At 41.2% G+C, this 20,150-nt stretch overlaps 1 protein-coding gene across 2 annotated transcripts in view; it reads left to right on the forward strand.

Moving 5' to 3' along the window:
* Positions 1-20,150, forward strand: part of dcc (DCC netrin 1 receptor) — a 277,918-nt gene that overhangs the window by 146,777 nt on the left and 110,991 nt on the right. For both annotated transcript variants that reach the window (XM_072372603.1, XM_072372604.1), the window contains exons 8-11: positions 3,335-3,494; positions 8,104-8,258; positions 13,916-14,064; positions 14,150-14,288. In XM_072372603.1, coding sequence (XP_072228704.1) covers positions 3,335-3,494; positions 8,104-8,258; positions 13,916-14,064; positions 14,150-14,288 — 603 coding nt within the window. The remainder of the gene's footprint in view (positions 1-3,334; positions 3,495-8,103; positions 8,259-13,915; positions 14,065-14,149; positions 14,289-20,150) is intronic.

A 20,150-nucleotide genomic window follows, 5' to 3' on the forward strand; every position in this document is an offset into this window, starting at 1 on the left:
CTGCTGTTATGTGGCTACTTGCAGCTATAGGAGAGCTAACGGAGGGATTTCTACACAGGCACTCTACTGGGCCCACTTCATCCACACGCCCCCCTGCAGCACAGTTTATTCACTCCGTGCTCTGTGACAGTCGGCTAACTTCACACAGAGTTTGCTGCTGATAGTTTTGTGCAACATGGCAGGATATTTATCAGATTTTGACGACGTGAACGACGACTTTGAGAAAGATGGACGTTCTTACCGGAGTGAATAAACTGTGCTGCAGGGGGGGCGTGTGGATGAAGTGGTCCCAGTAGAGTGCCTGTGTAGAAATCCCTCCGTTAGCTCTCCTATAGCTGCAAGTAGCCACATAACAGCAGCTATGAGCTAACAGAGCTATGAGCTAACAGCAGCTATGAGCTAACAGCAGCTATGAGCTAACAGAGCTATAGCACACGTTCATTCATTCATTCTTCTTAAAGTATTGGTGAAATAAAGACAGATAATGCCTTATTTAGAGGCTGCATCCTCTAAGCCCCGTTCACTCCCTTATATGGATCTCCAGTTATCTAAATATCTTCCGAAGGACGCCGACTTTCACCAAACTGTTCTCGGTGAGCAGATGAACGTATTTCATGCCAGAAATAAGGTTTAAAAACACTGGAGTTCCCCTTTAAGGAGTTACTGTTTGATGCTGGGAAGTGGTAAGAAGAAGAGATAAGAAGGGAAGCTGCAGCCTTATTGTGTTGCTGTTGGCACATTTTATGCAATCTGTGTTTTAAAAACAGGGTTTAATGTATGTTTTTAACTAGGCTTAAAGGCATCAGCTTAACATTTAAGTGTATTAAAACACTTTTTGAATGACATCACCGGTTTGTATATTGACTTATAATTCTCTGGTGGACATGTATAGTTGAATAACAGGCATAAGGACACAAAGAAATCTTATTTCTCTGTTGCTGAGGGTTCAGCAGCTGAAAACAAACTCCCCTATGGATCATCCAAGCAACAGAAACAATATAAATGCAGAGCAGCTTTTAGGAAATGGACAGAGGGATGGATAAAGCACAGAGTGCGTGTCGCCTGGCAGACTGCGGTGTAATTTTCAGCACTTATTTAGATTGTTTTCTGGCTCTTCCTGCGTCGTGTCGGGCTTTATTGTTCAGCTCACCCGTCTGTTTTCAGCAGAGGGTGATACTATTCTGCTCAGAGTTGGCTTGGCTTTTACGGCCGGGTCACTGAGCAGGAACGAATCCAACCTTCACACCGTGAAATCTCATCTTCCAAAGAAAAGAGGAGGCGTGTTAGCGCTGCTTTGTTTTTAGCTGCTGTTTCTTTTCCTTCTCTTCTTTCCTTTTTCTCTTCTTCTTCCTTGTTTTCTCCTGTTTCATGCTTGTCTCTTCCCTTTTTATCCCATTTCATCCTCTCTTTTAGTATTTTCTTACATATTAACCCCTCCGTAACCTCACTTTCTCATTTAAACACAGAATTTTCTTGTCCTTTTTCCATATCCCACATTTATCTCCTTCTGTGTCTTCTTCTCCTCCTTTTTTAAAAATGTTCTCATTTTTGATTGTTCCTCTTATTCAGTTTTTAATAGTTTTCTCACCTGTTTTTTCTTCATCATCTCTTTTTTATCTTTTTATTCCCGTTTTTTCTCTTTCTTCTCCATATATTTTCTTTATTTTATATATATTTTCCAGCTCCTTCCTTGTGTTTTTCCTCCTTTTCTCTCTTTTGCACCTTCTTCTCTAATTCTTCACAAGCATTCTTGGTCTTTCCATTTCTTCTCCTTTATTATTTTTCTATTTCCTTTCTTACCCTGTTGTTTTTCTCCATTTTCCATCTTCTGTTTTGTCTTTTCTTTCAAACGTGTTTGTTTTTCTCCTTCCCTTTTTGTCATCATTTCTCCTCTTTTCCTTTATTTTCTCCCCTCTTCTCTCGCTTCTCTCTGTTATTTCGCAGCATCGCACATTTTGAACAGTATGAATTCAGAGAAGTCTAATTGACGTGTGCATTCAAAGACTTTGTGGAGTGTCTTCATCTCTGACCGTGGGCATAAATTGGATTTCTCTCAGCTTCTTATGTCAGAGGACATGATGAGAGAGTGACGACAGCAAAGTTGCTTCTTTAAAAACCATATTTTCATGCAGTATTGACATATTATGTCATACTTTCTGTTCATCTTTGACAACAATGAATATGATTGGAGACGTTGTTTTGAGGCAGATGAGTATAAATTATTTTTGTGTCCAAATCCTTGAAAAAAGAAGAAAGTTCCTCATTCTTATCACACACTATTCACTCTATTTTACTACTGAAATGACGTACATGTATCATAGATTGTCACTTTTTGTGTGTGTGTGAATGTATAAGAAAGATATTAAGAATGTGGTGTGTTAAGAAAGATAAAACTCCTCCTTTTCTTGCTTTTTACCCCTCCAGCTGTCTATCAGAAAGTAACAGAACAGCAGCTTCTTTGGACACTGGCAGTGAAAGCTAGCATTAGCATTAGCATCCTGCTCCCTGGCAGTGAAAGCTAGCATCAGCATTAGCATTAGCATCCTGCTCCCCTGGCAGTGAAAGCTAGCATTAGCATTAGCATCCTGCTCCCCTGGCAGTGAAAGCTAGCATTAGCATTAGCATCCTGCTCCCCTGGCAGTAAATATATTTCTGGAGGTCTTGTCACTCTGGATGTGCAACACAATCGGATCACTGCAACAATAAGAATGTGTTTTAACAATTTGCTCTTTCAGCAGTGTAACCTTCTAAGATTTTTGCAGGCATCACCGAGCTTTTACACCAGCGGATTTCACGACATTTAACATTGTCTTATAATTCAGATTTGTTGAAATGTCAGGATTTCTCAACACAAAGTTGGTTTACTGTCAGACGGTTTAAAATGATGGTTTCATTATAGGTTTGATGCAGTGTTCTGACCTGATTTAGCCTTGAATCCTTGCCTAGTTCAGTGTCTGATAGCATAAAGGCCGATCAGCAGTCTTTACAGTCAGATGATGCAGATCTGCTGAGCTCTTCAGATGCTTTGCTGCTTTTTTCTTGCCTGTGATCTTCTTCACCACTCTTCTTCCTCCTTTTCTTCCTTCTTGTCTCTTCCACGTCTTTTACGTTTCTTGCTCATCTCATCTTTGCTGACACTTGCGCCTGCCTCCTGCACCTCCAACCATCCCTCCTTAATTTTACGTTCATCCTTGCAACCCGCACACCCCCCCCCCTCCCGTGAATGAACTTATAACAGAGGCCACGCCCACTCAATATAGGCCTGCCCCCCCTCTTCCTCCTACTCCCTCTGGCACCCCTATGACTTACTCCTCCTCCTCTGATCCCCCACCAGTGTCCCCCAGCCCAGGCGTTGCCCTTCCCTCTGCCCCCTGCGACCTGGTCCCTGTCCTAGTGTCCAGCCGATTTGTCCGGCTGAGCTGGCGCCCTCCGGAGGAGACGGGAGGCGGAGTGCAGACCTACGGTGTCTTTTATTCCCAGGATGGAGTTGAGAGGTAAGTCACAGATTTTGTTTCTTTGTTTGTCGGCTTCCAAACTGACCTTCCAGGTCAGGACGATTGGTTGATTGTTGGCCATGAATATTCTCCTGTAAAATGCTCATGGAAAACACTGAGTTTGCACCAGCTCCATATTTATCAGAAGTCACCAGAATTTTTGGTTCATGGGACTTAAGAGGTCCGTTGCATCTTAAGTATTTACCGCTTTCCTTGACCTTAAACTTAACTCATACCTTTGTTGGTAGCAAAGGTCCTCGGGTCCTTACCTGAGGACCATCTGCTTAACACTGAGTCTGGTTCTGATGGAGGTTTCTTCCTGTTAAAAGGGAGTTTTTTCTCTCCACAGTCGCCTCAGGGCAGGAGATTGGACTCTTTTTTTATCCCCCTTGTCCTGTTCAGCATTATGGCAGCAGAATTGTAGTCTTGAATACCTTTGATGCCAAACAGATTTGCTTTGCCAAGGGAAGTTTTATAAATGTAAAACTCCCCTTGATGCCCATTTATTTATTTCTGTTTACAATATATAACATGTAATAGAGCTGAACCGGACCGGGGGACAAGGAAAGAAGAAGAGGAAAGAAGAGGAAACAGAACAAAAATAGAAACAGAAACCAGACAACCAGCTGCTACACCTGTAAAACAATCCATGGTCTCTGTGGGGAATCCAGCCTTAGAGCCGAGAAAGCAGAGAAAAAACAAACACACAAACAAACAAAAACAAACACACAAACAAACAACAACAAACAAACACACAAAAACAAGCACACAAACAAATAAAAACAAGCACACAGACAAATAAAAACAAGCACACAAACAAACAAAAACAAGCACAAAAACAAACAAAAACAAGCCCAAGTAGCAGCAATCGCATACAACACAGCTGTAGATATAGATGACCTGAAACCACAGGATAATACAGGAGACCAAAGAGAAGTTTCAGTGTTCTGTTGGTTTCCTTAGTTTGGAAATTGTTTTCTTTTTTATTGCCTCTGTATGTATGAATTGAACTGATTTTAAATTAAATTAATTGGATTATGATTACAGTGAATTGGCCTCTAAATGGCTTGAATTGGATTGTATCATTGAAGTGCCTTCAGATGACATTTTGTTGTGAACTGGTGCTTTTTAAATAAAGACAGCTGGTAGAGTTGTATCTGACCAGTATGTCAAAGATTTCTTTCCTCAGAACAAAGCAGCACTGAACTCTATCGGTGATACATCCTCCTCCGATGTTAGATGGCAACCACTAAGTGGTGACATCCAGGTTTTTCAGCTTAGTTACCTTAGGAACAATACACCCTGCAAAGATTCAGGGCTCTGAAAACTACTCTGGGAAAAGAGTAACTCAAGTTTAGTCTTGAAACGATACAATAAAAACCCTCTAATGACTTGGAGGAAAACACAGAGATGGGTTTTGTCAGAGCTAATAACTTGCAGAAAATGAGAGAGGAGGTAGACTGAGAGAAAACAATGAAAGAGGGACAAAGGGAGATGATTCAAAGAGAGGGGGAGGATCCCAATTTTCCTCGGCTGTAATGACTTCCAGAACATTTATTGACAGAAAAATAGAGACATCTAAATAGACCAAGAGTTCAAGAGAAAAACAGAAAAATAAAAACAAGGAAAGGTGATGGAAAAGCTGTGTTTTTACTCTTCGTGGCTCATTACCTGTAATTCACAGAAAGTTAGGGTTGACATCATTACAGAAATTTGCTATATCAGTAGTATTAAATCTATTCTAACACAGTTGTGTTGGAGAGTTGCATACTTTACATGTTCAAGCTGCCACAAAGATTTTTACCTAACCTTAAGCGAGTGTTGAGCTGTCGAGTCATTGCTATGCAATAACTTTTCATTTAGCATGCAGCAGTCAGTAGTAGTTACAGGTTTTTGCAGATAAGCATTTGATTTTAAAATCATATTTGGATCTAACACAAATCTAAAAGGTCAGTCTTGATAGCCTCAGTTCCAGGATGTACTTTGGCGCAGTATGCTAGCATCAGTCTGCTAGCATCAGTGTGCTAACATCAGTGTGCTAGCATCAGTATGCTAACATCAGTCTGCTAGCATCAGTGTGCTAACATCAGTCTGCTAGCATCAGTGTGCTAACATCAGTGTGCTAGCATCAGTGTGCTAACATCAGTGTGCTGACATCAGAGTGCTGACATCAGAGTGCTAACATCAGTATGCTAACATCAGTATGCTAACATCAGTCTGCTAGCATCAGTGTGCTAACATCAGTGTGCTAGCATCAGTGTGCTAACATCAGTGTGCTGACATCAGAGTGCTGACATCAGAGTGCTAACATCAGTATGCTAACATCAGTATGCTAACATCAGTGTGCTAACATCAGTGTGCTAACATCAGTATGCTAACATCTGTCTGCTAACATCAGTGTGCTAACATCAGTATGCTAACATCCGTGTGCTAACATCCGTGTGCTAACATCAGTGTGCTAACATCAGTATGCTAGCATCAGTGTGCTAACATCAGTGTGCTAACATCAGTATGCTAACATCCGTGTGCTAACATCCGTGTGCTAACATCAGTGTGCTAGCATCAGTGTGCTAGCATCAGTGTGCTAACATCAGTATGCTAATATCTCACTGTTACATGTAGGCATTTGTCAGAAGGGGGCTGAAAAATGAAAAGATAAATTCCATGCCTGTCTGACACTGTAGCTGTTAAAAAGACTCTAAATTCAAGCCAAAAGGTATCATTCTCATAGTAGCACCTGGATAAATGTCAGGAGATCACAAAAACTGAGGCTAACACTGTTCTTTACCCACATTTTAGTCCTAACCACTAATAATCTGTAATACTAAGCAAGTGAAATCTCTTTCTAATCAACCAGTAAGAGACAAAAACATTTTAGAAAAGTGTTATTTTGTTATTAACTGAACAACGTTGTTGTGTCTTGGATTTAAATTGGTGTAACAAAAGCTCATTACTACACCATCCACCCCCGGCCCTCCTTCCTCCTTGACATCGTCACTGAATGTGGAAGTTTTACCTTCCAAAATGGACATGAATAATATCTGTGTGGCTCCTCCAGAACTGGAGCTCTTTTTGTACCTGATGGAAATACAGACAGGGGACAAATTAATGGGAACACCTGAAGACGGGCAGAGAAAAACCACAAGATCTCACTTCCAATCATACTAAGAGGCCAAAAAATGCTGATGAGGTATTTTATTTCTACAACTTGTAAAGTGTTTCTGAAAGAAGCTTAAATCGCAGTAACTGCTGGGTGTTTCAGTCCCTGACTGAATTAACATCTGCTTTTTGAAGTATGTGAAACACATCAGTGAACAGGGTGAGAAATTATGGTCAGTCACACAGATTTGATGACAAAAATGTCACTTCTGGCATTTCTGAAAACAAAAGAGCAACTCCTCAGTGCAACATAATCAGACTGTGTCTGCATGAACACTCTGGTGCAACCGGAGAGGGGTGTTATGATGGGATAGCAGCGCATAAACCCTTCATCTCAAATATTAATGCATATTTGAGAGTTCAGCGGTGCAAAAACTGTAGGCAGCTGCCTACAGAGATGTAGGGAGAAGTGTCAAAGTCGTCCTTCAGCACTGTCTGGAAAGCCATGAGCGCCTCCCAGCAGCTTCCCAGCAGACTCTGTTATGCTGTTTGGTGTGTTTTATGGAGGTAGTTTGGGTCCATTGGTCCCTTATGGTGCTTGAATGGTTCAGTTAGGTGTGGCTCACTTGTAGATGGGACCAATTTGACTTAATATTCCCTGTTTCTGAGCTGTGGGCACATTACATGCCAGACTCACATGATGTGATGGGATTTATTCTCATACCTTTGTGTTAAATTCGTGTTTTAGATCTAGTTTACTGGACAATTGTTTGAGAGAAACTTTTCAGGTCTTTGATTGATGCCAGATTTTATTATCCATTTTAATTGATAAAAGAAAAAAAAACTTGAAGAATACATATTAAACCACTACACTAGGACCAAAAGTGCAAGTTAGCTTTGAAAATACCCTTTAAATACCTTTAAAAACCTTCAAAACTAGCCCAGATGCACAATTTTAAGATCCATCTCATAACCATTAGGAGTTATTAGTGAAAAACTGGAAAAATGTGGCTTTTCTACCGTCTCAGTTTCCCCAAACTACAGCATTTAAAACACATTGAACCTGCCGGTGAGCAGTGATTAGGATCAATTAATCAGTTTATTTGTATTTACAGTACGATACTAAATGAAGGATCAGTTAGAATACTATCATTAAGGCTGGGGAAGGACTGAGGGTCAATACTTTTATCAGTTCTCAAACTTCTTTTGACATTTCATGCACAGGAATACTTTAAATTCTTTGCTAATGAACTGACATCTCAGTGTGTGTTTATTGCTGCTAATCATTAAAGCTGGTCCTGTGATCTTGTAATTAGTTTAGAATGAGGAGGTTGACGAGGTGCAGTAATCTGAGGATTATCTGCAGGCTCCGAAGGATTACCCAGATTGCATCTGATTGCACTTCTGATTATCTCCACTGTTAACAAAGGAAAGACTTCTTAGAGACAGTGGATTTCAGAAGGATCGCTTTTAATTCTATTTTGGGTGATGCTGTGTTTTCCCGTGCCAGGGAGAGGTCAGTGAACGTGTCGGAGCCGGAGTCTCTGGAGCTGACGGTGTCCAACCTGAAACCCGAGGGGAGCTACAGCTTCAGAGTCGTCGCTTACAACGATGTGGGGCCTGGAGAGAGCACCGCCGCCCTCAAGATCGCCACCAAACCCGATCGTAAGCCAAACCCATACACATATATATATATATATATATATATATATATATATGAATTAGGTAAATACAAGCCCAATAAATCTAATTACTTATTTTCCAAGAACTCAGCCCAAAGGCAGAAACAGTGCATGAAAGATAATCAGATTAGATTAAATGAAAAGAAAAATACTTTATTATTCCTCAATTTCTTTTTAAATCATGTTGATTCCTTCATGGTTTAGTACTTCTATCCAATGTATTGTTGTTCATTTGAAAGTTTTACCGGGGGCTCACACCAAAAGCCGCTCACGAGGCTCACAACCCGCTGCTTGTTCTTCTTCTGCCGCCAGAAGCAGCCAAAGGGGCGGGGCTTATATGTATAGCAACTAGCAGATATATATATATATAATAATCCATCCATACATCGGTTCCCTCTTTCACCATGGATCGTACTCTGGGCCTTCTTTGTGTTTCTTTGTGTTTGCGCTCTGCCGTTTTCCACTTTTATCCAAAGCGACTTACAAATGAAGATATAACAGCTTTATAAAAAGCTAACAATAAGCTACATAGAAGGAACCCAGGAGTCCGACTCTGTCAGAGGGGACAGAGTAGAGATAGGGTGCAGGCATAGAAGGAAGTGCAGAAAGATAAAGTGCAGAGATAGAGGGGGGAGGGAAGTACAAGGTAAGTGCTGGGATAGGAGATGCTCTCTGAAGAGCTGGGTTTTCAGGAGCTTCTTGAAGATAGACAGGGACGCCCCTGTTCTGGTAGCGCTCGGTAGGTCATTCCACCATCGTGGGACGACACATGAACAGAGTTTGGATTGTCTTAGGCGTGGTGTAGGAGCTGCTAGACGACAATCCTGGGACCAACGGAGGGACCCAGTTGGGACAGAAGCCTTTGCAAGAGCATTCAAGGAGATGGAGCCGCTCCATTTAGCTCTTTGTAGCTAACTTTGTTACACTCTTTGCAGATAACTTGTTCTTGTTTCATGTCACTTTCCCTGAATCCAAGTCCAGATAATGGATGTCGGCCCGTCAAACTCATAGACTGTCTAACCAGCTGCCTGCAGGCTTGTTATTTAGGCAGCTTCATGAATCCTTAACCATGCTGGCGCCCCCTGGTGGTTGGGGGACTACTGGTTCAGAACATGTGGTCAGATGCAGGCAGCAGAGCTGCATTTAGAATGTAAATATCGATGAAGATCAGGTTCATTTAACTGTGGTCACCAAGACCGTGATCATGATCAAAATATGATTAATTATGCATTCCTACAAGGCAGATATAACAACAGGACGCCCACCGCGTTGAGCACCAACAGTTTGTAGGGTTAGATGTCACATTTGTCCTGTTGGGTAAATTCAACCGTTTTCATTATCAATCAGTGAAAGTCTTCAATGATTTCTGCAGGTGGAGTTTGAATGTGCAGAATGGAGTTTCTCATTTCATTCTGCAGACGTCTTAAAGCATCATGACGCTGCGTGGCAGTGATACAGGAACGTGGAGCCAGAAAATCAGTGTGTTTCTGAGTCTGTTGCTTCATTAATTTTCAATCTGTGTCTGACAGGGTTCAGGCTTCTGGCTCAGCCCTGTTTCCTCGAGATTACATTCTTTTACAAGGAAATTGTTTTCCCAATTATGTTTAGCTACTACATAATCACTGTCTGGATTAAACTCGCAGGGAATGTATTTGTTTCAGTTCTTCGACGAATCCGGCGTCACGTTTATGCACAACATCAGATTCGCCGTTTGGAGGCGACGCCGTCTCGTGAAGCATTAAAAAAGCGCTTCCTTTTCTGCTGATTATGGTTTAAATAAGCTGCTGCGCACTGGCAAACTTCTCCTTTGTTAGGCCCAGGAAAAACAGCCATTTTCTGCTTGTTAAAAGGTAAAAAAAGGATCCACCACCACACCTGCCGCTTAACAAGTGCTGGTTTGTTGGCTGATGAAGCTGACTGTGCATCCAGAAAGGAAAGCAGTGCAATAGATGCATAAAGCCTGAAGAAATGACTTGTTGTCCTGCCAGCTGGGTTTATTCAAACAGAACTTGATCATCTTCAAACCTTAACCGAGAACTGTGGATCTGATCATGACATGAGACACATTCAAACTGTCCAATGAAGGCATGTAATTATTACACTTTAAGTCCAGGCATGAATTCAAGGTCAGAAATATAAGTGCTATGTCAGGTGTTGTATTGGTGTGAAACACAAGCTGCTCTTTCCTCTGAAATCTATATTTCTTGTTGCTTTTTAGTCTGTTTGAACCAGAGGAGCAACTGTTTGATACCAGGCTCATTTTGTGGAAAATATCTGTTCTGTTCTGATCCAAAGACCAAAAATCAACCTTTTTAAAGAGAAAATGCATGAAAATATCTGTTCTGTTCTGATCCAAAGACCAAAAATCACCCTTTTTTAAAGAGAAAATGCATGAAAATATCTGTTCTGTTCTGATCCAAACACCAAAATCAACCTTTTTTAAAGAGTAAATGCATGAAAATATGTGTTCTGTTCTGATCCAAAGACCAAAAATCAACCTTTTTAAAGAGAAAATGCATGAAAATATCTGTTCTGTTCTGATCCAAAGACCAAAAATCAGCCTTTTTTAAAGAGAAAATGCATGAAAATATCAGTTCTGTTCTGATCCAAACACCAAAAATCAACCTTTTTTAAAAGGAAAATGCATGAAAATATCTGTTCTGTTCTGATCCAAACACCAAAAATTAACCTTTTTTAAAGAGAAAATGCACGAAAATATCTGTTCTGTTCTGATCCAAAGACCAAAAATTAACCTTTTTTAAAGAGAAAATGCATGAAAATATCTGTTCTGTTCTGATCCAAAGACCAAAAATTAACCTTTTTTAAAGAGAAAATGCATGAAAATATCTGTTCTGTTCTGATCCAAAGACCAAAAATCACCCTTTTTTAAAGAGAAAATGCATGAAAATATCTGTTCTGTTCTGATCCAAACACCAAAATCAACCTTTTTTAAAGAGTAAATGCATGAAAATATCTGTTCTGTTCTGATCCAAAGACCAAAAATCAGCCTTTTTTAAAGAGAAAATGCATGAAAATATCTGTTCTGTTCTGATCCAAACACCAAAAATCAACCTTTTTTAAAGAGAAAATGCATGAAAATATCTGTTCTGTTCTGATCCAAAGACCAAAAATCAACCTTTTTTAAAGAGAAAATGCATGAAAATATCTGTTCTGTTCTGACCCAAAGACCAAAAATCAGCCTTTTTTAAAGAGAAAATGCATGAAAATATCTGTTCTGTTCTGATCCAAAGACCAAAAATCTGCCTTTTTTAAAGAGAAAATGCATGAAAATATCTGTTCTGTTCTGATCCAAAGACCAAAAATCAACCTTTTTTAAAGAGAAAATGCATGAAAATATGTGTTCTGTTCTGATCCAAACACCAAAATCAACCTTTTTTAAAGAGAAAATGCATGAAAATATCTGTTCTGTTCTGATCCAAAGACCAAAAATTAACCTTTTTTAAAGAGAAAATGCATGAAAATATCTGTTCTGTTCTGATCCAAAGACCAAAAATCAGCCTTTTTTAAAGAGAAAATGCATGAAAATATCTGTTCTGTTCTGATCCAAAGACCAAAAATTAACCTTTTTTAAAGAGAAAATGCACGAAAATATCTGTTCTGTTCTGATCCAAAGACCAAAAATCATCCTTTTTTAAAGAGAAAATGCATGAAAATATCTGTTCTGTTCTGATCCAAAGACCAAAAATCAGCCTTTTTAAAGAGAAAATGCATGAAAATATCTGTTCTGTTCTGATCCAAATACCAAAAATCAACCTTTTTAAAGAGAAAATGCATGAAAATATGTGTTCTGTTCTGATCCAAAGACCAAAAATCAGCCTTTTTTAAAGAGAAAATGCATGAAAATATCTGTTCTGTTCTGATCCAAAGACCAAAATCAGCCTTTTTTAAAGAGAAAATGCATGAAAATATCTGTTCTGTTCTGATCCAAAGACCAAAAATCAACCTTTTTAAAGAGAAAATGCATGAAAATATCTGTTCTGTTCTGATCCAAAGACCAAAAATCACCCTTTTTTAAAGAGAAAATGCATGAAAATATCTGTTCTGTTCTGATCCAAAGACCAAAAATCAGCCTTTTTTAAAGAGAAAATGCATGAAAATATCTGTTCTGTTCTGATCCAAACACCAAAATCAACCTTTTTTAAAGAGTAAATGCATGAAAATATGTGTTCTGTTCTGATCCAAAGACCAAAAATCAACCTTTTTAAAGAGAAAATGCATGAAAATATCTGTTCTGTTCTGATCCAAAGACCAAAAATCAACCTTTTTTAAAGAGAAAATGCATGAAAATATCTGTTCTGTTCTGATCCAAAGACCAAAAATCAGCCTTTTTAAAGAGAAAATGCATGAAAATATCTGTTCTGTTCTGATCCAAATACCAAAAATCAACCTTTTTAAAGAGAAAATGCATGAAAATATCTGTTCTGTTCTGATCCAAAGACCAAAAATCAACCTTTTTAAAGAGAAAATGCATGAAAATATCTGTTCTGTTCTGATCCAAAGACCAAAAATCAACCTTTTTAAAGAGAAAATGCATGAAAATATCTGTTCTGTTCTGATCCAAAGACCAAAAATCAACCTTTTTTAAAGAGAAAATGCATGAAAATATCTGTTCTGTTCTGATCCAAAGACCAAAAATCAACCTTTTTTAAAGAGAAAATGCATGAAAATATCTGTTCTGTTCTGATCCAAAGACCAAAAATCAACCTTTTTAAAGAGAAAATGCCTGAAAATATCTGTTCTGTTCTGATCCAAAGACCAAAAATCAGCCTTTTTTAAAGAGAAAATGCCTGAAAATATCTGTTCTGTTCTGATCCAAACACCAAAAATCAACCTTTTTTAAAGGGAAAATGCATGAAAATATCTGTTCTGTTCTGATCCAAAGACCAAAAATCAACCTTTTTAAAGAGAAAATGCATGAAAATATCTGTTCTGTTCTGATCCAAAGACCAAAAATCAGCCTTTTTTAAAGAGAAAATGCCTGAAAATATCTGTTCTGTTCTGATCCAAACACCAAAAATCAACCTTTTTTAAAGGGAAAATGCATGAAAATATCTGTTCTGTTCTGATCCAAAGACCAAAAATCAACCTTTTTTTAAAGAGAAAATGCATGAAAATATCTGTTCTGTTCTGATCCAAAGACCAAAAATCAACCTTTTTTAAAGAGAAAATGCATGAAAATATCTGTTCTGTTCTGACCCAAAGACCAAAAATCAACCTTTTTAAAGAGAAAATGCATGAAAATATCTGTTCTGTTCTGATCCAAATACCAAAAATCAACCTTTTTTAAAGAGAAAATGCATGAAAATATCTGTTCTGTTCTGATCCAAAGACCAAAAATCAACCTTTTTTAAAGAGAAAATGCATGAAAATATCTGTTCTGTTCTGATCCAAACACCAAAAATCAGCCTTTTTTAAAGAGAAAATGCATGAAAATATGTGATTTCTCAGCCTGAAGTTCTTTGTTTTTGACAGAATAGACCGACCCACACAGAATAAATCTATTCACTCAGATGAGAATCATGACCCTTAAACCTTAGAGTTATTGGGGATCTAAGCTAAAGGTAGAATTTACTGTACGACTGAGTGAGTGAGAGCAGAATTATCTGTTTTTCTCTACAGTTCAGGTTCCCAGCAGGGTGGAGTCCAGCCGAGCTCTGGCTCTGTCTCCAACATCCATCCAGGTGAGCTGGGAGCCTCCCAGCTATCCGAACGGGCCCATCCTGGGCTACAGACTGCTGTGGACAGAGAGTCCGTCTGGCAAGGAGCAGGTCAGCACCATCGCAGCCGCCGTCCTCCCACAGCCAGAAAAAAACCTATTTCCATTTGTAATCCCTGCCCTGTGTCTGCTTACAGAGCGTCGAGGTGAGTGGCCTCAACTACAAGATGGATGGACTCAACAAGTTCACCGAATACACCGTTCGGGTTCTGGCCATCAACCGCTATGGACCCGGAGCTGCGTCTGAAACCATGAGCGTCACCACCCTGTCGGACAGTAAGTTGTTTATCCTCTGACTCGCTCAGTGTGGAAGCTTTCTGATGCCAGCAGGTCAGCCTTGTGTTATGGGAGCAGGACAATGGAAGCTCAGCAGTGACTGGGAACCCTGTGGTTTTCACTGGAGACGCTGAAGGATGCTCAGCCAGTATTTAAGCAGCTGTTTCAGTTTGTTCTTTCACAAATGTTGCTTCTGGGTTACCAAAGGTGACCGAGGTTCATGCTTCTGAATTATAAAAGTTATAAAAGAAGCAGAGCATCCCATGCAAAACAAGTGTTTTTGCTTCAGCTTCATCCACCTGAAGTCCACTGTGGAAACAACCTGTTGACATCATAGAGAGTTTCTTTACTGCCTCCTAAAATATGAAGAAGGAAGTGAAAACACTGCAGAAACATGACAGCATCTGCTGCCACATCATCCCAAACAGGAAAAACACCTTTGAACAAACAAGCCGCTGATTTTTCAACACAAAATTATTCAGATATGCTTCTCTTAGACTTTGTCAGATATGTAGTTCTTCTTCTCTTAGACTTTGTCAGATATGTAGTTCTTCTTCTCTTAGACTTTGTCAGATATGTAGTTCTTCTTCTCTTAGACTTTGTCAGATATGTAGTTCTTCTTCTCTTAGACTTTGTCAGATATGTAGTTCTTCTTCTCTTAGACTTTGTCAGATATGTAGTTCTTCTTCTCTTAGACTTTGTCAGATATGTAGTTCTTCTTCTCTTAGACTTTGTCAGATATGTAGTTCTTCTTCTCTTAGACTTTGTCAGATATGTAGTTCTTCTTCTCTTAAACTTTGTCAGATATGTAGTTCTTCTTCTCTTAGACTTTGTCAGATATGTTGTTCTTCTTCTCTTAGACTTTGTCAGATATGTAGTTCTTCTTCTTCTCTTAGACTTTGTCAGATATGTAGTTCTTCTCTTAGACTTTGTCAGATATGTAGTTCTTCTTCTCTTAGACTTTGTCAGATCTGTAGTTCTTCTTCTCTTAGACTTTGTCAGATCTGTAGTTCTTCGTCTCTTAGACTTTGTCAGATATGTAGTTCTTCTTCTCTTAGACTTTGTCAGATATGTAGTTCTTCTTCTCTTAGACTTTGTCAGATCTGTAGTTCTTCTTCTCCTTGACTTTGTCAGATATGTAGTTCTTCTTCTCTTAGACTTTGTCAGATATGTAGTTCTTCTTCTCTTAGACTTTGTCAGATATGTAGTTCTTCTTCTCTTAGACTTTGTCAGATATGCTGAAAGTTTGATTTCTGAAGCCTGAACTGGTCCCACTGAGAAGCATCACTGCAGCTTAAACTGGAGAACTGCTGGCAAAGGTGCAGCTTATTACCTGGAACTGGTGTGTGTCAGTCAGCTGGGTCACATGGGGTCACATGGGGTCACGACTCTGTAAAGGATCGGATTAATGGCTAAATTACAGTAAGACTGAGTTATTCAGCTCATGGAGACACCTTAATCTGACTAAAAATTGGACCGGATCGGGTTACCCGCAGTCAGATTAAGACCCCGAGATAACTCCATCCAACCGTGCACTGAACGTGCACGTAGACGACGTATTTTTTCCCGCGATCGTCATGGAGTCAGAGGACGGATCAACTACTTGTGGTTACCTTGTACTTCCCACTGGTGGAGAAGCTGGTTTTCCATTTGACGGAGTAGTACCGGACCTCGGATGTTTTCTGGTTCTTCGTCATGGAGTTGTCCGCCCAGGAGACCCGGACCGAGTCGGAGGACAGAGCAACAGCTTGGACTCCAACTGGGGGGATCATGGGAGTGCTGGTGTCTGGCATGGGAGTGGGGTATTTATCAAAGAGATGGAAGAGGTCATCCTCTAATGGGTCTATGGGGTCTGAGGGGGCCGGTAACAGTAACCAAAGTGTTTGGCAACATTCAATGAAATCAATGCAATGAATGTGCGATCGTGACCGTTTCAAGATGGAAGCATGAGGGACATCAGCATGGAGTGAGATTTAACAAAAGAGGAGGAAGTTGAAAAGATGGCGTGCGAGTTTGGATGAGACATGCGGGAGAGAAGAGGCGAGGGAGAGGAGTGAATGAGGCGGAAAATGGGAGAGAAGAGAGAAAACACAGAGTAAGAAGACTGAAAGGTAAAAAGCATCATTCTACACAGGTAGTGGAGCCACAGACGCTGGAACAGATCTGTCCTTACGCTCGGATACATGAGCGCCATCGGATCGGATTAAAGGCTAAATTACAATAAGACTGAGTTATTCAGCTCATGTAGACGCCTTAATCTGACTAATATCCTTAAATATTATCCTTAATCTGACTAATATCCTTAAATATTATCCTTAATCTGACTAAAATCGAATCGGATCAGATTAAGACCCCGAGATAACTCGATCCAAACGTGCACTGAACGTGCATGTGGGCAATCGGATCGGATTAATGGCTAAATTACAATAAGACTGAGTTATTCAGCTCATGTAGACACCTTAATCTGACTAATATCCATAATTATTATCCTTAAATATTATCCTTAATCTGACTAAAATCGACTCGGATCGGATTAAGACCCGAGAAAACTCGGTCCAATCGTCACCCGGAAGTGGAAGGAGACGATATTACTGTTGCTGTCGTCAGAAAGAAAGAAACAACGCGATGGAGAATGCGCCGTTGTGCATCGTCTGTGCCATAACCAGCTCATCACAGATGGAGAGGGACGCAGCTTCATCTCGCTCTGCGTTCGCCATCTTTCTGAATGCCTGAGTTTGTTGTTGTTGGCGGTGAAGACGTCAACAGGAAGTGGCTCTATTAGCGATAGCTGAAATGGGGACAGCGCCACCTATGGTACCGGGGTATGACATGCTTTGTGCCAGTGATTCCATTCATTCACCGCCATATATCCAAGGATAATTACCCTCAGATAAGGAGCAGAACCCAACTGTAGCTGTAATCCAGTTAATCTCATCATGTAAACACACTGAGTGAGTGTGAGAAAGAAAGAAGGAAGGAAGGAAAGACGGAGGGAGAATATAAAGAATCAAGGCAGCAGCAGGACACTCTTTAGCTCTTCTCATATACATGCCTGCTGTCAGGAATTTCATTAGGCGACTTGGGGGTCTTTAATTAAGCTGGGAGAGGAGGGAGCTGCTTCATTTTCGCCTCTCAGCCTGACATGTTAATGGAGTCCCTGCACTCTCTCCTTCAAACACACACAGCCTCAGAACAAAATGCTCTCATGTGTTGCAGAGAACCAAAGGAAGAAAGTTCATTAATGATGGACTGAGAACCAGAATTAGTGATGTCTGGTGGCAAAATTGAACCTAAATGATTGAAACAAACCTCACCGTCCCTTTATCAGCACATATTGGAGAAAAAAGAAAGTATAGCGGCTGGAGAAACATGAACGGCCCTCTCTGGAGCCCATGCTTGGGTTATCTGCTCCAGGCTGCTGTTATGTTGCTGCAACACGGTGGGCTGCAGGGAAGAGGGCTTCATATTTTCATCTCATTCAATGCAAATAAGGACATGTCTGTGAATTTATTACTGCAGATGATCCCCATTAAAGTGAATTACTGGGACCATCACAAACAGCTTTACAGGAACAGCTGCTCAGATGTAAGGACCAATGCAGATGACAGATTTAACTGGGTCTGGGTATCAGTCATAAAAAACAAGCTCCAACCGATCCTCTCAAAGTTGAGAGGCTTCACTGGTGTTTTATGTGGGATTTCACTGCTTTAAACTTCGTCTCATGGAAGATTCAAAGTGACTCTGGGATCCAAATCAGTCATCACTGATAAAGACATGGAAGGGAGATTTGTTTGATTCAGGGTCTTCTGAGAGGCTCACGGCTGTGGGAATAGAATAGACTAAAATGTCCCAGAGGGACTCTCTTATGTTTCTGACTGTGTAGATTAATAGAAGTGGATCAACAGTTTCCTGTCAGCCTGGTAAATGTCAAATGTCAGACCCTCGTCAAAAGCCGCCCGTCCTTCTCAGGCTGCGTTCTTCTCCACAGCCAGAGAACTCCATTTAAGAGTCTACTTCAAGTCAAGCCCAGATCGAATCACAGGAAGCGTTCATGCTCAGCATTTTTATTCTGGAGCCTCTCAAGACAAGAACCCGAGAAGACATTTAGCACCAGGCAGCATAATGGGAGACACTCTCAGTCAGGGAAACTTTCTTCATGGAAGTTGTGCAGCTTAACGGGAAATCATCTTTTAGATTTTGAATTTGCAGCCAGGATATCCAACTAAGTCTTTTCTCTTTAAATTTGTGCTAAATGAGTCTGAACAGTCACCTTAAAGGGGTTGAATGGCAGCAGGTGTGCTTCTGTGCTGATGTTCCTGGAGAAAGGCGTAGCCCTCCGTGATGACATCGTGTTTAGGTTGAATATCGATGGATGAAAGTAAGCTCGAGCCAAAAAGGAGCTGATGACAAAGAATGTGACAGAAACTCTGGAGCACCCACAGAAACTCTGGAACACCCACAGAAACTCTGGAGCACCCACAGAAACTCTGGAGCACCCACAGAAACTCTGGAGCACCCACAGAAACTCTGGAGCACCCACAGAAACTCTGGAGCACCCACAGAAACTCCCGAACACCCACAGAAACTCTGGAGCACCCACAGAAACTCTGGAGCACCCACAGAGACTCTGGAGCACCCATAGAAACTCTGGAGAACCCACAGAAACTCTGGAGCACCCACGGAAACTCTGGAGCACCCACAGAAACTCTGGAGCACCCACAGAAACTCTGGAGCACCCACAGAAACTCTGGAGAACCCACAGAAACTCTGGAGCACCCACAGATACTCTGGAGCACCCACAGAAACTCTGGAGCACCCACAGAAACTCTGGAGCACCCACAGAAACTCCCGAACACCCACAGAAACTCTGGAGCACCCACAGAAACTCTGGAGCACCCACAGAAACTCTGGAGCACCCACAGAAACTCCCAAACACCCACAGAAACTCTGGAGCACCCACAGAAACTCTGGAGCACCCACAGAAACTCTGGAGCACCCACTGAAACTCCCGAACACCCATAGAAACTCTGGAGCACCCACAGAAACTCTGGAGCACCCACAGAAACTCTGGAGCACCCACAGAAACTCTGGAGCACCCACAGAAACTCTGGAGCACCCACAGAGACTCTGGAGCACCCATAGAAACTCTGGAGAACCCACAGAAACTCTGGAGCACCCACGGAAACTCTGGAGCACCCACAGAAACTCTGGAGCACCCACAGAAACTCTGGAGCACCCACAGAAACTCTGGAGAACCCACAGAAACTCTGGAGCACCCACAGATACTCTGGAGCACCCACAGAAACTCTGGAGCACCCACAGAAACTCTGGAGCACCCACAGAAACTCCCGAACACCCACAGAAACTCTGGAGCACCCACAGAAACTCTGGAGCACCCACAGAAACTCTGGAGCACCCACAGAAACTCCCAAACACCCACAGAAACTCTGGAGCACCCACAGAAACTCTGGAGCACCCACAGAAACTCTGGAGCACCCACAGAAACTCTGGAGCACCCACGGAAACTCTGGAGCACCCACAGAAACTCTGGAGCACCCACAGAAACTCTGGAGAACCCACAGAAACTCTGGAGCACCCACAGAGACTCTGGAGCACCCACAGAAACTCTGGAGCACCCACAGAAACTCTGGAGCACCCACAGAAACTCTGGAGCACCCACAGAAACTCTGGAGCACCCACAGAAACTCTGGAGCACCCACAGAAACTCTGGAGCACCCACTGAAACTCCCGAACACCCACGGAAACTCTGGAGCACCCACGGAAACTCTGGAGCACCCACAGAAACTCTGGAGCACCCACAGAAACTCTGGAGAACCCACAGAAACTCCCGAACACCCACAG

This window comes from Leuresthes tenuis, unplaced genomic scaffold, assembly GCF_036924035.1.
Source record: "Leuresthes tenuis unplaced genomic scaffold, fLeuTen1.0.hap1 SCAF_19, whole genome shotgun sequence".
Lineage (NCBI taxonomy): Eukaryota > Metazoa > Chordata > Actinopteri > Atheriniformes > Atherinopsidae > Leuresthes > Leuresthes tenuis.